The sequence below is a fragment of the Hipposideros armiger genome, unplaced genomic scaffold (assembly GCF_001890085.2).
Source record: "Hipposideros armiger isolate ML-2016 unplaced genomic scaffold, ASM189008v1 scaffold_407, whole genome shotgun sequence".
In the NCBI taxonomy this organism is placed as follows: domain Eukaryota; kingdom Metazoa; phylum Chordata; class Mammalia; order Chiroptera; family Hipposideridae; genus Hipposideros; species Hipposideros armiger.
In genome coordinates this window covers 1,356,987-1,373,074 of record NW_017731757.1, presented here as the reverse complement: position 1 = coordinate 1,373,074, position 16,088 = coordinate 1,356,987, and the positions used below count along the sequence as shown (strand labels likewise).

The window sequence follows — 16,088 nt, the reverse complement described above, 5'->3', positions numbered from 1 at the left end:
AAATCAACACACATTAAGATACAGACAGGAACCATGACTCTGAGAATGTGTGCATTTTCTCATGCTATCAGCTCTATTGAAACTGATCTATGTGGAAATCGGGAACATTTGTAGACTTTGGGTAAATGGCCCCTATATGGCAGGGGGCACTGAGAGCTGCTCACGACCACAAGACTGTGAGCTCCAAACTCAAGCGGGGACAATAAGAAAAAGGCAACTCAGAGAAAAACTGGCTCTATTTCTCTCTGTAGTTCAGTCATCAAAACTATAGCCTTAGTCTTTCACAGGTTGCTAATGGTTTTTACTAGCTGCCCATGGAGAGTATCATCAATATCAGTAAGTTTACATTCATAATATCAAAGAGACACTTTGAGATAGTCTTATTTCAGCTGCTCTGCAGCTGCACCTTTATGTTTTCTCAACAAGGCCAAGGTTGGCCTCTGACGACCACACCAACGTATTAGACATTTGCACCTGGATCTCTCTTCAGACATCAAATTCAACATAACTAATATCCAATGCCCCACTCACAACAGCTGCTCCTTCTGACTTCCTCACTTTAATCTTATAACATCGTTTCCAGCCTCACAGGCTCAAAGCATTCACCTTATTTCTAGCTTTTTCCAACTCCAGCACGGCCCTGAAGATTCTACTTTAGCAATGTTACACAACCCAATCCCCTCATTTTAATGCCCCTAGTCACCATCTCTGTGCAAAGATGTATTGCCTTTTAAAAAAGAAAACAAACCCTTTTCTTAATCATAATCAGTGCAAGTAAATTTGAAAAGTAAAAAAATACTAGCAGTAACCCCAGCACTCTGATAAAATCATTCTTAAAATGTGGATGTATTTTCTTTCTGGGCACATGCGCTCGCGTGTGTATGTTTTCTTAAAAATACTAGCTCATATATTTAAACAAAATGGGATTAATATGAATATAGTTATAATCTGCTTTCATTTACTATTTCATAAAAACATTTAATGGCTATGTAATATTACAGTATGTGATCATTTATTTAACAAACCTCCTATTTGTAGATATTTTGCTATTATAAATAACTCTGTTAAATATCCTTGAAGTCTCTGCAAACAACCTTAATTATTTCCTTAAGATAAATTCTTAGATGTGGAATTGCTGAGAAACAGGTATGAACATTTTCAAAGGAGGCTGTTAAGTACTGCCAAACTACCCTCCAGAAATATGCCATCAATTTCTACTCCCACCCATTTCCCTGCACATTCACAAACCTGGGTGTCATAACTTTGTTTTAATTGCCATCGGTTCGATTCCAAAAAGTGGATTCACTTTCCCCATTACGTCTTGCTAGGAGTACATAATAGCTAGTGGCTTCCTGGCTCTCGCATCTTCCCACTAGTCCACATGCACTCACTTCTCAGGTTAAACTCCCGAAAGACAGCTCTGTGCCTGCCTATGTCCTGGGAAGTCTTTTCTTACAAAACTGCCCCCAGCTAACCTCTCTCTCCGTCCTTAATCTCCATGAGTCCACTTCCTAAGGGTTTCTACGTAGTTGTGAGGATTCAACATGAAAATGTGTGTTATAAACCTGGTAGTTCATTTCCCTGAGGGCTCTGCAGGTGTCCAATTCTCCCTTCATTGAATCGAGGCATCCTGCCTTTGCTTATGCTGGTCCCACCACCTGGAATGCCTCTCATGCGCATTGCTACCTGCTGAAATCCTAGCCACATGTCACCAAGTCTGTCTCGAATGCCTAATTTCTCAGAAATGCTCTACCTGTCCCCTCATGTAGACTTCTCCCACCCCAACAGATGTTATATCATCTTTTTCTAAACTTCCATAAAAATTGTGACTTCTTTCTATCTTATATAGAAGCCATTTTTATACTACCTCGTTGCTTCTACTGGACTGTGTGTGTTGAGAGCAGATCTGTCTTAGGTTCACCTTGGTATTATTTGTATTACCTGTGGTGTCCTACACAAAAGAGGCATTTCGTAGAGAGTTGAGGAGTCTACCTCAGCCTGGAGAAATTTATGGAAAATCTATCACCATACTGTTTCGATATACAATAAGCTGGAAAGAGAAGACAGACATGGCAGATGGATTCTATAACCATAAATAAAATTGTAAATAGCCAACTCCTCATTTTCATGGGGCAGACAACAATTTACGCAGGGTAAGAGGTTATGAGCATTTTTACACCCCATGATATTGACAGCTATCTTTGTCCAAACATTTACTCTGTGCTGGTCTCGATGCTAGGTGCATTTCATGCCTTATCCTGTTTAAGCTATACAATAACCCTACAGGTTACATCTTATTACTTCCATTTTGCAAGACAGAAGAGCGAGGCTTCGTAAGATTAATTAGCCTGCCTGAAATAACAGAACCCAGAAGTGGCAGGACGGGACTCAAACCCAGGTCTGTCTGCCTCTTTTCCATTCTGCTCATGGCCTCCTTATCACTTGGATGACCTGGCACCTTATTATGTCCTTCTGTCTAGCCAGAGGAAGTGCGGAGAGGTGTAGCTACGGTTAAAGGAACTGGTCTACCAAATGGATCTTATTGCCAGATAGTTAAAGCATGATATGGATATGGGTGTATATTGTGGTGGTGGGACAAGACAGCAGATCTCTCTACCCAAGGTCAGGTGGGCTGGCTGTTAACAGGAAGAAATAGCACTCACAGTTGGGGCTAGGGGAGAAACCTGCAGCTACTTGGGGCACAACGTACCTGGGAAACAGGTCAGACAGACATAGTACCCTGCTTGGGGCAGTGAGACTAATTTTTGATCCCATCAGGTGGGAAAGGACCTCAAGTATATTGCTACACTTGGCTGTCCCTGCCTCCTGGTCCAGGCAGGGCCCAGCCCAGCTGATGGTGAAATACCTCTAGTCCCTGCAGGAGGCTGGTATGGGGAAGGCTGGACAACAGGATGAAAACTGTGCGTGATGAAGATAGTCTACACTGAAAAGAAACTTGGAATCACACAGAGTTAGATTATAATATAAACTCATGATTTGCAGACTATGAAAGTAAATAAATCTATAGGGTGGTAAATGGCAAAGAACTTTCTAGAGCATTGTGCTCAGTCATAGGGATTGGATTAATTCATGAGCTCAATTTCAAATTGTCAAAGGACATTTTTTGGAAATCATGGGTTATCAGTCATCAAAAACTGCCTATAGGAGAGAGAGAACTTTACCAGGGGGTATCGTTCCAATGGGATTCTGAGTCAAGAGGTCTGGGGGTTTGAGATCCTGCACTCTAAGAAGCTCGCAGGTGATGGAGATGCTGCTGGCCCTGGCGCCACAGCTTGAGTAACAAGGAACTAGAAAGCCGGCATGGGAAGCAAAACAATCTGGGAGCGAGGGGAGGGATTTCTAAGAAAGTAGAATGTAAAACTGGATAAAATGTAGGAAACTAATATTTTTGCACATTATAGCAAGGTCTAGTACACATCTATAAAAATGTATTATGCAAGTAATAGCTCTGAGCAAGAAAAAAAATAATAAACCAAAATCAATCTACCTCTAAAGCTGGAAAATGTTTTAAAATGGCCCAGTACTCTTCTAAAATGATCAAATCAACCACAAAATCATCTAAATGAAAAAATGCAGCCAGTGTTTAGACTCTAACCAGGAAGCCAAAGGTGCTTTTTACCTCATTTTGGTTCTTTATTTTTACTGGGTATTTCTTCTGTGAATTAGTATCCTGCTTAGTACCTATTAGATTTTCTCGTTTACCCTAACTGCCAGGAATCTGGACAGCAGAGGAAATAAATGAAAGAGAATAAAACACCGTTTCTGCTGTGTTGGCACATTCCCATGTCCTTCCCTGCAACAGCCTCTCACTATCAAATGCAAGACCGAAGGGGTGTCCCGGAATCATGGGGGGCTGGCACAGGGATGGAGGCGATGAAACCTGGGGTCTTCGCAGGCACAGTGAAATCATTTCATGACTCCACTGGCTGGATACAATCTCTGAATACATAAATGAAACTAAAGGTGATACTGTGAGTGGAGCAAGACACAAATCAAAAGATAAGTTATTGAAGTTACCATAATTCAGTCTCCAAATTGAATTCTCCCTCAAACCTTTTAGAATCTCAGATAATCCTATATGCCCTGGGGGTTTCAAGATTGAAGAATACGAATCTGTTACGTTTCTAAGTTGTACAACAGTTTCTTAGATAATTCATGTTTTATGGTTTCAAGGGAAATTTAAGACATGTACAAATTAACAGAATTATGTTTAGAATGTGAAATCTGATGGACACATTGTCTGCCAGTCAACAAACATCCCTCACAGTGCTCTTAGCGACAGAATTTCATCAAGAGCTGCAGTTAATGTTTTCCCGACACAGCAGTCCTCACCTTCTTCCCGACCTACAGGAAAACTGGAAATAATTAGGAGCCAGCTTTTGCCACATGACTCACTAAAAGCTGCTCCCTGGGTATCATTTGGGCATTAAGTTGAAACTTTATTCTTTCATGTCACAAGGGTATCATTCATTAAATTACGGCTATAGTCCACTAAATCGGTCTGTGGTGGAAAGAGAGCTTAAAAGAGCCATTCTTAACGTAGTTAACACATCTAGGTAATGGGTTGTTTACAGGAGTTGTCTTGTGTGTATGTTTTTTTTACTGGTTGCTTCATACCTGCATATTAATCACTCACTCTCCCAGCACCCACTGTGTGCCCTGCAGAATGCCATTTTCTAGAGCACAAAAGCAAAAATAAATGCTCCTTGACCTTAAGAAGCCTCACGGTACTGTGAGCTACAGACCCAAAATTGCAAAGCATGCCACCAAGTGCTAGCTTTTATTATTTAATTGCGGTAAAATATACATAACATAAAATTTGCCAACTTAACCATTTTTTTAAGTATATAGTTCAGTAGAGTTAAGTACATTCACATTTTTGGTGCAAGTAATCTCCAGAATTATTTTTCCTTTGCAACATAAAACTCTGTACCCATTAAACACTAACTCCCCATTCACCAGTACTCCTAACCCCTGGCAACCACCATTCTACTTTCCGTCTCTGTGAAACTGACTATTCTAGTAACCCCATATAAGTGGAATCATATGGCATTTGTTCTTTTGTGCCTGGCATATTTCATTTAGCATAATGTCTTCAAGGCTCATCCATTTCTTTCATTTTTAATGCTGAATAATATTCCATTAGATGGCTGTACCACATTTTATCCATTCATTGCTTGATGGACATTTGGGTTGCTTCCAATTTTTGGCTACTGTGACTAATCCTGCTATGAACATGCATGAATACAAATGCTGCCTTAAAAGAATACATAAGGGGCCGGCCGAGTGGCGCGATGGTTAAGAACTGGCTTGGGACGCCAGAGGGCCCCGGTTTGGATCCGACATATGAGGGCCAGTGACACTGCCCTCCACAGCTAAGATGCTGAACAACAGCTCAACCTGGAGCTGGGCTGCCATGAGTCGCTGGCGACAGCGTAGGCTGCAGCCCCTGTGGCAGTGGGTTGCCATGGGCTACCGTATGTAGCCAGCAGCCGGCGTGAGCAGCCGGCAGCCGCGATGAGTGGCCAGCAGCCAGCATGAGCGGCCGTCCAGAAGCCGGCAACTGATCTGCCTCGCCTGGGAAGAGCGCGATGATGGTGCCAACTTGGGCCAGTGAAGCAACATCCTCCACAACTAGACTGAAGAACAAAACGACAGCAACTTGTCTGTTCCCCTTCCCCCAATTCCCCAGCACTGTCCCCATCCCCCCAATTCCCCAATAAAAATCTTTAAAAAAAAAAAAAAAGAATACATAAGACACTGTGGAAGAATTCAGACTCTCACAGAGGCAGATGCATTAGAGATGACTCTGAAAACAAGGAGACTCGCCAGCCAGACGATTGAAGGGGAGGAAGGGTCTCTGAGGTAACGGGGCAGCATGCATGCTGGGAGCTGGAAGGACGGGATGCTTTGGGACAACCTACACACTAACTGTGTGTGTGCATGTTAGAGTGGACGCTGGAAAAATAGGAAGGAGAAGAGCTTCCTATAGCCTCATCTGTTCTGGATTAGTCACTCTTCAAGGGCCTGCTCTGGTCCCAGCTGAGGGCCCCAAGTCCCACTGCCGGTGGACTTAGACACTGGCAAGACTAGGTCACAAACCTCTCATCGGTCTCCCTCGTGTATCATGGCTCTGCAAACTTGGGTTCCTTTCATCGACTTTCAATGAGTCTCTGGGCCCTTTTCTGCCTCCAGCTGTGGGCTCTGGGTCTTAAGCCCTGACTGGGTTATGGATGCCAGAGTCTTCTCTGGTGGCTGAGAACTGGCCACACAGCCCCTGCTGGAGTGGATATGAGGCCTCACTATGGTTCCAGCAGCGGCTCTCCCAGGCCAGGAGCTAGCCAGGGAGCCCATAAGGATCAGGTCTTTGTTTCAGAAGGCAGCTGCCTATGGGTGGGAGGGCAGGGGAACAACAGCCACGTATGGGTTAGAAGAGGGCAAGTCTATGGAACAGGCCAAGGGACAGAGGAAGACTGCAACTGAAGGCTGCCATGAAGGGGGTTGGGTGGATGGAGGAGTGAAGGATTAGAGAAATACAAAGAAGTTAGAATCGACAGGAACTAGATAGATATTGGAGGGTTAGTGACAAGGGGCCAGAGTTAACTTCCAAGGCTTAGGCAGGAATAATTAGATGTTGGATTGAGTACCCTGAGTCAGGTCAAGTTCCAGCCCTGCAACCCAGGGCTCACCAACCACAATGACGCAGCTCACAATTGGAGGAAAGAAATGTTGGTATCCACATTCGTGGTCAGTTTCCAAGAGACTTACCTATTTATTACCACTGATCTAATTGGCGTCTGCAGAGGAACAAGGAGTCCCTTTGCCCACAAGCAGATGTGGCACTGAATCTTTAGTGGAAATTTTAGAGAGGCATGAGAGTTTAAACACACCTTTTCTCTTGATTTAATGAGCGCTGTCAGGTGTTTTAATACCACAGGTCCGTCTAAACTGTACGTGAAGTTAACATTGTCAAAGACAATGACTCCTTCATGGGGCCAGGCCGGTGGCGGACGTTTTGGATATTCCCAAGGAGCTTCCTTCTCCAGGTCTGTATATTCCATCACCCTTTCTACTGAAATCATCTGAAAGACATATGATATTGCATGGGTTAGGAACGGAGGGTTTTGTTTACGAATGTTAAGTGATAGTATATGAAACTTTCTACTTTTATACCTGGTTGGTTAAAGATATATCAGGACTTAACATCCCCAAAGGAGAGAACTAAGAGTTTAATGAGGATTTTGGCGGTTTACAAACTTGTTCATCATCTTATGACACTTTTACTTATCGCTACTTCCCTCAAGATTAGAATAAAACTAAAAAAGTTTTATATCAATAAAAATTAGAGGATTTTGTCCAAGAAAAGAATACTACAGCCACCAATCAGTAATTTATGCTACAGAAGAGTCATCTGTTACAGGTGAATTAAACTGGATGGTCATCAAACCTCATTTTAACAGTCACTTTCTACTCTATTCGAAGGGTAAAATCAACCGATTTTACTTTTATTGTTTTTCTCCCTTTAGGAGAAGGTGTAAATATTCAAAAGAGGAGATAACTTACATATTGACCAAGCCCTCCTAAACAAACGTAACTCAACATCTCTGACTAGCACATTCCAAGAGGGAGCTTATCCCACCAAAAAGAAGGGACTCGAGCAAATTCAGGTGATACATACAAGAATCAATACTAAAATGGGGGAGAACTTACTAATTAAATAAACAACCTCAAAATATTACATTTTTCTTTTACCAAGAACGAGGAATTACCCATTAAAAAAAGAAAAATAAAGAGGCCTCTAAAAAACGAGCCTATATCCTCTCCAGGATTTGAGAACCTCCCTCCTACAGAGACATTTATTACATTTGAAGACAGCTTGTGATGAATATAAAACCTGCTGACATAGCATACATAAGACTGAGAAAAAGATGTATATATTTGATTTTACATTAACTTTAAACAGATGGAAGAAGGATCTAAAAAGCTCTGTTAGCTACGATGTAAAAATAACAGTTTTAATATTTTACATAAGAAGTACTTTTATGCTATTTAACGGCGAGGAGACTTGAAAAGGCTAAGAATGTTAAGATAAACATTACCATATTCTCAACTTCAGCACTTTGCCTGACACACCACTGGAACGTCCCCATGAGGGTCAGGGCGTAGGACAATGCCAGGCCAACCTGTCCAGCATCCAAAGCTAAATGAGGAAAAAGACGAAGAAGAAAGTCAGTCCCATTCTTAACCAGGAGCCTGGCTCCTTCTGTCACTTTACCAAGACTCCTTCATAACAGTCAAATACTTTGCATATAATTATAGTAATAGTTATACTTTTCACTATCTATTGACTGAGACCACGACACAAAAAAAACGCAACCCCCAAAATAAACAAACAAACAAACAAAACCACTATGAATTCAGAAAGACTATTAAATGAGTTTATTAACCCCAACAGGAATTGACATACACTTGCCAGTGTTATATAGGTGAGGAAGTTATGACTTAGATTTTCATTACTATGGTTTTAAGGGCCATTATGTAATTTCACTTTCTACATCCAATGCAACTACAGGTGAAAACCACTAAAAACAAGGCAATGGGTACTAAGAGCCAGTGCTTTTAAATCTAAACTCCTACTCTCATTGCTCCACTATTAAATATTGTGATTTGGTGTTTGTTATCACTAAGGAATACTTAGGGGTGGTGAGTTCATGCCACTCACTCCAACACCTGCTCATTTGGTACCCACGTGGCAGCGAGGATAACATCCTCTCTTGCTGAGAATCTTTCTCAACCCAGCGCACCAAGCACCTACAATCAAAAGATCTGAAGAGTCCCGAAGCTAAAAGCTAAAGCCTTAAGCTGGACAAAATACTCAATAGTAAATTTGGTCCTCTCCTCACCATACCGGACACCAGGATGTTCAGAAGGTCAGCTTGCTACATTTGCATAGGTCTCAACCCATTCAAGAAAGATAAAAGAATTCACCCAGATGCAAATGACACCTGTACATGGGCCACATCATGGGGTCACCCCCAGCCTGACCCACTGCAAGCGTTTTAATATAATTCACAAGAACCAAACAGCATACGATTTAGACAAGGTGGCAAGAGTTTAATTTAAAAAACTGTAAGTGCAGCTATAAATTGTAATCATACCACAAATAGTTTTTCACATCTGTACTTACTTTTTGCCAGAATCAGGGACCCAAAGGCAACAACAATGACAAAGATGGCACAGATGGCATCCAGACGTACGGCGAACCATCGGGACGTTGTCAAAAACAAGAACCAAGCCTCTGGGTTTGTGAACCGTAATAAGCACAATGAATAAGGAGAAAAACCACATTAACTGCTTTGAACAAGGCGGAGCGTTTTGCTCAGTAGAGCTACAGAAGATTTTTACACAAAGTAGGACGGCAAAGTTGCACACCCGAGGAATCCGAAAATTCCAGAAAGCTAAGTGTGAGTCAGTACAGTGGCTTTATGGGAAGCATGCACTGAAAAATTCAGCCACAGGTTATAAAGAGAAATGTGATCAAACTACAGAATATGGAAAAATGATCACGTCAGTGCATTTCGTGTGGTGCTGAGTTTCAGTGTAAAGCTCATCCTTTCATAGGACTGACTGTTCCCAGTTCTCCAGCAGCAGGAAGTGTAGTTCCTTGTTTCCAGGACCTTCCATATTTACTACAGGGCCCTGCACAGTGTTTATTCCTTAGGAGCCTGTATCTAAACGACCATCTTGCTAAAAGGATCTGCATGTGGCTCTTAAAGTGACATTTTATCTTCAAAATATGGTGGAGATTGGAAAGATGAGCCAGGACTTGGCAGACTTAGAGTAAATTCTGAAATTTCTACATAAAAAAAGCTTCACTGATACAAAGAATACTATACATCAAATGAGTGGCAAATCTCATGATCAGGAATTTGATTTTCTTGGTCACTTCTGCCACCCTGCATGCTCTGAAAAAAGAGCTGGCAAACTACAGAATGTGGGCCAAATCACCTGTTTTAGTAAATAAAGCTTGACTGGAACACAGCTGCTGCCATTTGCATTATCTTTGCCTGCATTTATGCTACATCAACAAAGTTTAGTAGTTGCAACAGAGGAATATAGCACACTAAACTGAAATATTTACTATCTGATCCTTTATAAAAAAGTTTGCCAAATCCTGCCCTAAACAAACAGAAAGCCACAGGGCTTGGTGCTAGAAGGACAACGCAAGCCAGGCGGGGGAGAAAAGCAGGGGTGTGACTGGGGGAGAGGGGGGTGCATAGGGGATTCTGACAGGACTCATGGCCAAGGGGAAGGGGAAGGGAGGAAGATGTGCAGACAGGAGGTGGGCTGGGCCTGAGGAGGAAGCAGAGAGAAGTGGCCAGCAAGGCCACCAGAGAAGGAGGGTAAGCCTCAGAAAATAGCTTATCCCATCCTTTGAAACTGTTTCCAGAAACTTACAGACCTGAATGCAAATCCTGGTGAGCATCAAACAGTTCCTGAAACCTCTCTTCAGTTTTGTGTGCCCTGATGGTCCAGAGTCCCTGGAGAGAAGACGATAGGTGGGAAAATACTGGGCTCCGTGCTGGGGAGGCAGAGAAAGACAAATGACAGAGAAAGTCAGTGAGGCTGGATGCAAAAAAAAAAAAAAAGCCTCCTGTGCTGGGTGGTCACACGTCCACCAAATAGCACACCCCTTCCCAGTGGGTAGCCTAGGGGAGAAGGGACTATGTCCCTCCTGGAGAGGACCTTCCATGTCACCCCTCAAACTCCTGATCACACCATGCTTCACTTTAATGACCTGGAAATAAAAGCTTCTCTGTGAATCTATCTTTGACTAAATTCAAATCATAGCTAGATTTAGATTTCTTTCTTTGCTAACTCATTCATCAAGGTCTTCCTCAACATGGCCTCCCTCCATATTCTTCCTTCACATCCCTCGTGGCAGAAATTATTGCTAATTTTGAGTCGGTAGCGTTTTTAAATTTAATGTTCTATTAAAGAACTCACTACACTGAATTATGATTAACTATCTAGGTGTCTGTCTCCACCTTAGATTATTAACTTAAGGATTGGGATAAAGTCAATAGCATATCCCCCAAACTGGAACAGTGCCTGGCACAGGACAGGTGAGTGATAAATAAGGTGAATGGACAGTCGGCTATCTCCCTGCATCCTGAAAAGCCTACCTGTGCCTGCTGGTGCACTGAGCTTTCTGTATGGGTCACTGCACACCTGGGTGCTGCACTGCCCTTGTGCCCACAGGACCTGTACTGCCAAGGTGTCTTTGAATAGTTTTAATTTCATCACCAGAAGCCTGATGGATATTTTTATAACTGTCCGGCCAGATGCTTGTCCTGGTGTTTGGAAGTCACTACGGCATGTGACAATGACATCATCCTTTCAGAATCTGACTGTGGCCTTAGTGGCCATTCTCTTTTGAGTAACTATGTTGGTTTGGGGACTGATGTCAAATGTCTGGCCACTGGTTTCCCTGCCATCTTCTCTGAGAGCACAGTGTGTCTGGGTGCCAGGGTCTGGCGCCTGCACACTGAGGAACAGGTGGGCTGCTGGGCAGGGACAATTCCTTATGGTTTTCATTCATTCTCCACCATGAATGAGGCTGTGACTAGTTATTGTAAGAGGCAGATCGTGAGCCTGTGATCTCTGTCTGGATGGAGTAATAATCTCTGCTTTATCAGAGGTACTGACTTATCACTTTGTTACCTATGAATCTCCTAGAGAAGACCTGTTAGTAAAACCTGGGTGTTTAGGGGAAATTGAGATCACTTATCTTACAGAAGACTGCAGAGATTTTATATAATGATGGGGAAAAGGAGTCAAGGGAAAAACTCAAACTGATTTTCAGGGCTTGACTCCCTAGCCTGGCATCTGAATACCTGACTGTGTGTCAGTTCAGTCAATACTGATGTATATGTGGGACTGTGCGTGTGTCTGTGTGTGTGTGTATGTGTGTGTGTGTGTGTGTGTATACGAGGGGTCCTGGGGGGGAAATGTGCAGGCATAGAACCTCCTCTTATTCTTAGTATCCAGGTCTACAAGTAAGGAAGGAGCAAGCTTCCACGCGTGACATGGGCTCACAGAAGGTGGGAAGCCCTGGGCTGTGGGAGGACAGCCTGGGCTGTGGGCCTGCTGACTCTCCACTCAGCCCTGGGGCTTTTCTCTAACTGTGGACATTAACCATTAGGGACTCTCACCTGTGATAGTGCTTTAGGGAAAGAAAAAACCTTCTCTGAGCTAACATTTTCCCTTGCATCTAATTTAAGCAAAGAGCCGTAAGTGATTGTGGGATGGTCTGACCTGCCAGCTATATGTTTGTGATCTTGCTGTACCGTCTACCCTGTTCCCCCTCTTCATTATATTGAGTAATCTTTAACTTGTATTTATTTTAGCTTCCTTCAACTTTATACTGTGAAGATAGCAATATGAATACAGACTGAACTCATGCTTCAATTTAGAAAGGCTGGAAGTTCTGTATAAGGCCTTTTCTGCACTCCCCAGCAGATGTCCCAACCTGTCCCCAGAACGTAGTCAATGTGGATACAGGGTGCTCACAGGGGCGGTTCAGGAGAATTCCAGGGCCCACTATTCTATCCAGAGAGTGCTAAGAGTCCAGCTCCAGACAGTACAGAGAACTCACTAGAACCATGTTCCCATGTCCAGAGCAAATGTGGCATAAAATATAATATTTCATCACAGGCAATTCTTCTCAGGAAAAAGTAGATATGCTGTTCACCCAAGGGGAGCCTTTAAATGAAATTCTTCAGCTTGGATATCCTCACTTGCTTTTCTCATCAGGAAAGCAAAATGGGAGCTGATCATCTGGCAGGGTCAACTTTAGAAATCAGGTGTCTCTCACAAAGACTTGAACACCAGGGCACCCAAAGAACATGTCCCCTACTTTATTTACCTCATACCCAAGAGTTACAGCAGTACAGCAGGAATCTGAACCTGTGAAAATCTATCTTGTTTCTTTCACACTCCACTTAGGGCTGAGTGTGATGCCAGGAGGAGTGAATTGGAGGGTCTGTAAAGAAAATCAACTAGCACAAGAGGGAGAGGGGATGCCAGGGCTCCAGTGTTATCTTGACCAATATCCTTTTCACACAGACTGAGCAGGCTATCCTACGGCATTAGTCAGCAGTCACAGACAAATGTAACCATGTAACCCTACATTACACAAGATTGACAGGCGTGTTTTCCATGACCCTGAAGACTCTTTGTGACATACCCCACAAGGGCTGCAAATCTGCTCTGGGGAGGGGAAGGGCAGAGAACTACATGAAAAGACCCTGGGCTGAGAGCCTTGCTACAGGTTATCATTAATGCTCTGCGAGACCTGCTAGTTGCTATTGGATTGTCGGGAAAGTCATGACGTATTTTGTCTATGTTTTTCAAAGGTCATTTATTTATATAAAGAACAAAGATCAATGATATATTGCTCATTTTGTTCGATAACCTTTTGCCATCTTTCAGTGAGTTTCATAATTCCTCATTCATAGAAGGATCTGTCTTTATTTGTGAAAAACTGAACAAGGTGCTGATTTACAGTCTCATCTGAATTGAGCGTTATACCACACAAGGAGTTTTGAAGAGAGCGAAACAAGTGGAAGTCTGATGGCACAAGGTCAGGCGAGTATGGTGGGTGTGAGAACACATCCTATCCAAGCGCCAATAATTTTGACAAGTGATCAAACTTGTGTGTGGTCTCACGTTGTCGCAACGGAACATAACTCTTTTACAATTAACTAGTTCTGGACGTTTCTGAATGATGGATTCGTTCAAACTGTCCATTTTCCCACAGTACACATTTGAATTGATTGCTTGGTTCCTTGGTAGAAGCTCGAAACACATGACACCTTTAAAATTCCACCACACTGAAAGCATAACCTTCCTCAGTGAATGTCTGCTTTCAATGTTGTTTGAGGCAAATCATCATGTCGGGACCAAGACCGTCTGTGCACCACATTGTTGCAAACAATCCACTTCTCATCACCAGTTATCAGTCGCTTCAAAAAAGGATCATTTTCCTCACGTTTAATGAGCATATTGCAGATGTTTATATGCACCATCAAATGAACTTCTTTGAGTTTGTGCGGAACCCAAATATCGAGCTTGCTTACGTATCCCAGCTTCTTGAGGTGGTCATGAAAGCTTGAATGATGGATGTTCAATGTTTCTGAAATCTCTTGTGTCATGTAACGTGGGTTTGACTCGAACAATGCCTTTATTTTGTCATCATCAACCTCGGTGGGCCTTCCTGACCGAGGAGCGTCATTGAGATAAAAATCACCAGCATGGAATTTCGTGAACCATCGCATGCACTGACATTCTTGTAGAGCATGGTCACTGTAAACTTTATGCAACTTTTCACAAGCTTGATGTGTGTTCTTCCCTTTATGGAAGTAAAGCAGCAAAATATGGCAAAAATGCACAGTCTACTCTTCCATCTTCAACTTGTTGCAAAATCTCCAAATCTCAACCAAATCGCTCAAATATTTTTTAGAATGAAGCTAGAACTGTCAACTGTCAAACAACATAGCAATAACATAGATGCAAATGACTCTAATATTTCCAAAAATGAACTAGTGCCATCTGTTGCAAACATGCGTCATGACTTTTCTGACAACCCAATGTTATGTTCTTAACTGCCTCATGGTCAAGGTTCTAGAGCTAGCAAACACTTTTCAAGCATCAATTGAAGCAATCCTCACAGGAAACCCAGAGGGCAGGTATATTATATCCTTGACAGAGAGAAAAACAGACTGAGGGATTAAGAGCATTGCCCAAGATTAAGTAAATTAACACAACTGATGGAGCTGAGTGTCAGACCCAACTCTGATTTATTCCCAAGGCTATACTTTTAATCACAGCCAGTGTCTCAGACAGAGAATAATCAGGGGTTAAAGATGCCCATGTGTGACTCAATACATTCTTCTGCAGATTTTGCATCTTTAGAAAACCCTAAATCTTAGCTAATATTCAATAGCCTTACCCATCACTGTACATCTTATTAAGCACCTTAGTTGAACAAAGTCCCTAAGAATCGGCATGAGAACTCTCAAACAGCAGACTTGAGGATCTATGGCCTGAAAACATGTGGCACACATGTTAACACTCCTCTAGCAATGCCCCTCACAGACATTGCTAGTTGATCACAGAACCCTTACTGACAGAATTTGGATATAGCTTCATAATTCAGGCATTGCCAAATGAATAGAGTTGGCTAGAGAAATACAACCCAATGCCATACTGGTTTTATGCATTTCTGTATGACTGAGTGTTGCTATGCTCACTTTTGCAAAAATAAAAAACCATTATGATCAACTGTAGATTTTTCCTTAAGACGGCTTAAATGTCAGCCTAAGGTTCCAGAGGCAGCTAGGCAGTATGATCTGCAAATAAACCTTGGGACTTTAGTAGTACTTCAAAGCACAAGGATGAAGGAAGTTTATGTTTTCTAGCCATGGCAATCAGGTGTCTTTCTTTTTGCTGGTGGTTCCAGCAGTAGCCTCAAGAGGTACTATCAATCACTGTTTAGAGGAAACAGTAGAATTGTTATTTATGGCACAGACCACCCAGGTAGATAACAATAAACAGTTCTAGTCAACTGGCCACCACTTTTGGTTATCTGGGGGTGTGGAGGAGGGAGCATCCGGATTTAACTTACTGTCTAACCGTACTGTCTCAGCCTACTGAGATGCAGGAAAAGCCACCTACTCCACAAGGGACCATGTCAAAGTTTTCAAAGTCTCAAGATCAAACCCTGAGAAAATCCTATACTGCTGCTTGAAAAAAGCCTCAGGGGCTCCCCCGTCCTCCACTTCCACATGGGTGAGAACTGGTCATTGCCCCAGGCAAAAATCTCCGTTATCTCTTCTAAAACACAACCCTTTTTTGGATATACTAGAGACAAACTCTTTGGAACAAGATGGTGGAATGACTCCATTTCATGAGTGGCCTCAAATCATAAAATATCTGAAGCCTTGTCTACACAAGAGACTGGTTGGAGCTTATCACTTATTCTGCCTTCTCCAAGTCCTATCATC

General features: G+C 42.6%; 1 protein-coding gene across 1 annotated transcript in view; it reads right to left on the bottom strand.

Moving 5' to 3' along the window:
• The window catches only part of ABCC4 (ATP binding cassette subfamily C member 4 (PEL blood group)), a 289,286-nt gene that overhangs the window by 43,522 nt on the left and 229,676 nt on the right, over nt 1–16,088 (bottom strand). The window contains exons 22-25 of the mRNA XM_019663851.1: nt 10,484–10,603; nt 9,209–9,319; nt 8,121–8,221; nt 6,912–7,103 (exon numbers count right to left, since the gene is read on the bottom strand). Coding sequence (XP_019519396.1) covers nt 6,912–7,103; nt 8,121–8,221; nt 9,209–9,319; nt 10,484–10,603 — 524 coding nt within the window. The remainder of the gene's footprint in view (nt 1–6,911; nt 7,104–8,120; nt 8,222–9,208; nt 9,320–10,483; nt 10,604–16,088) is intronic.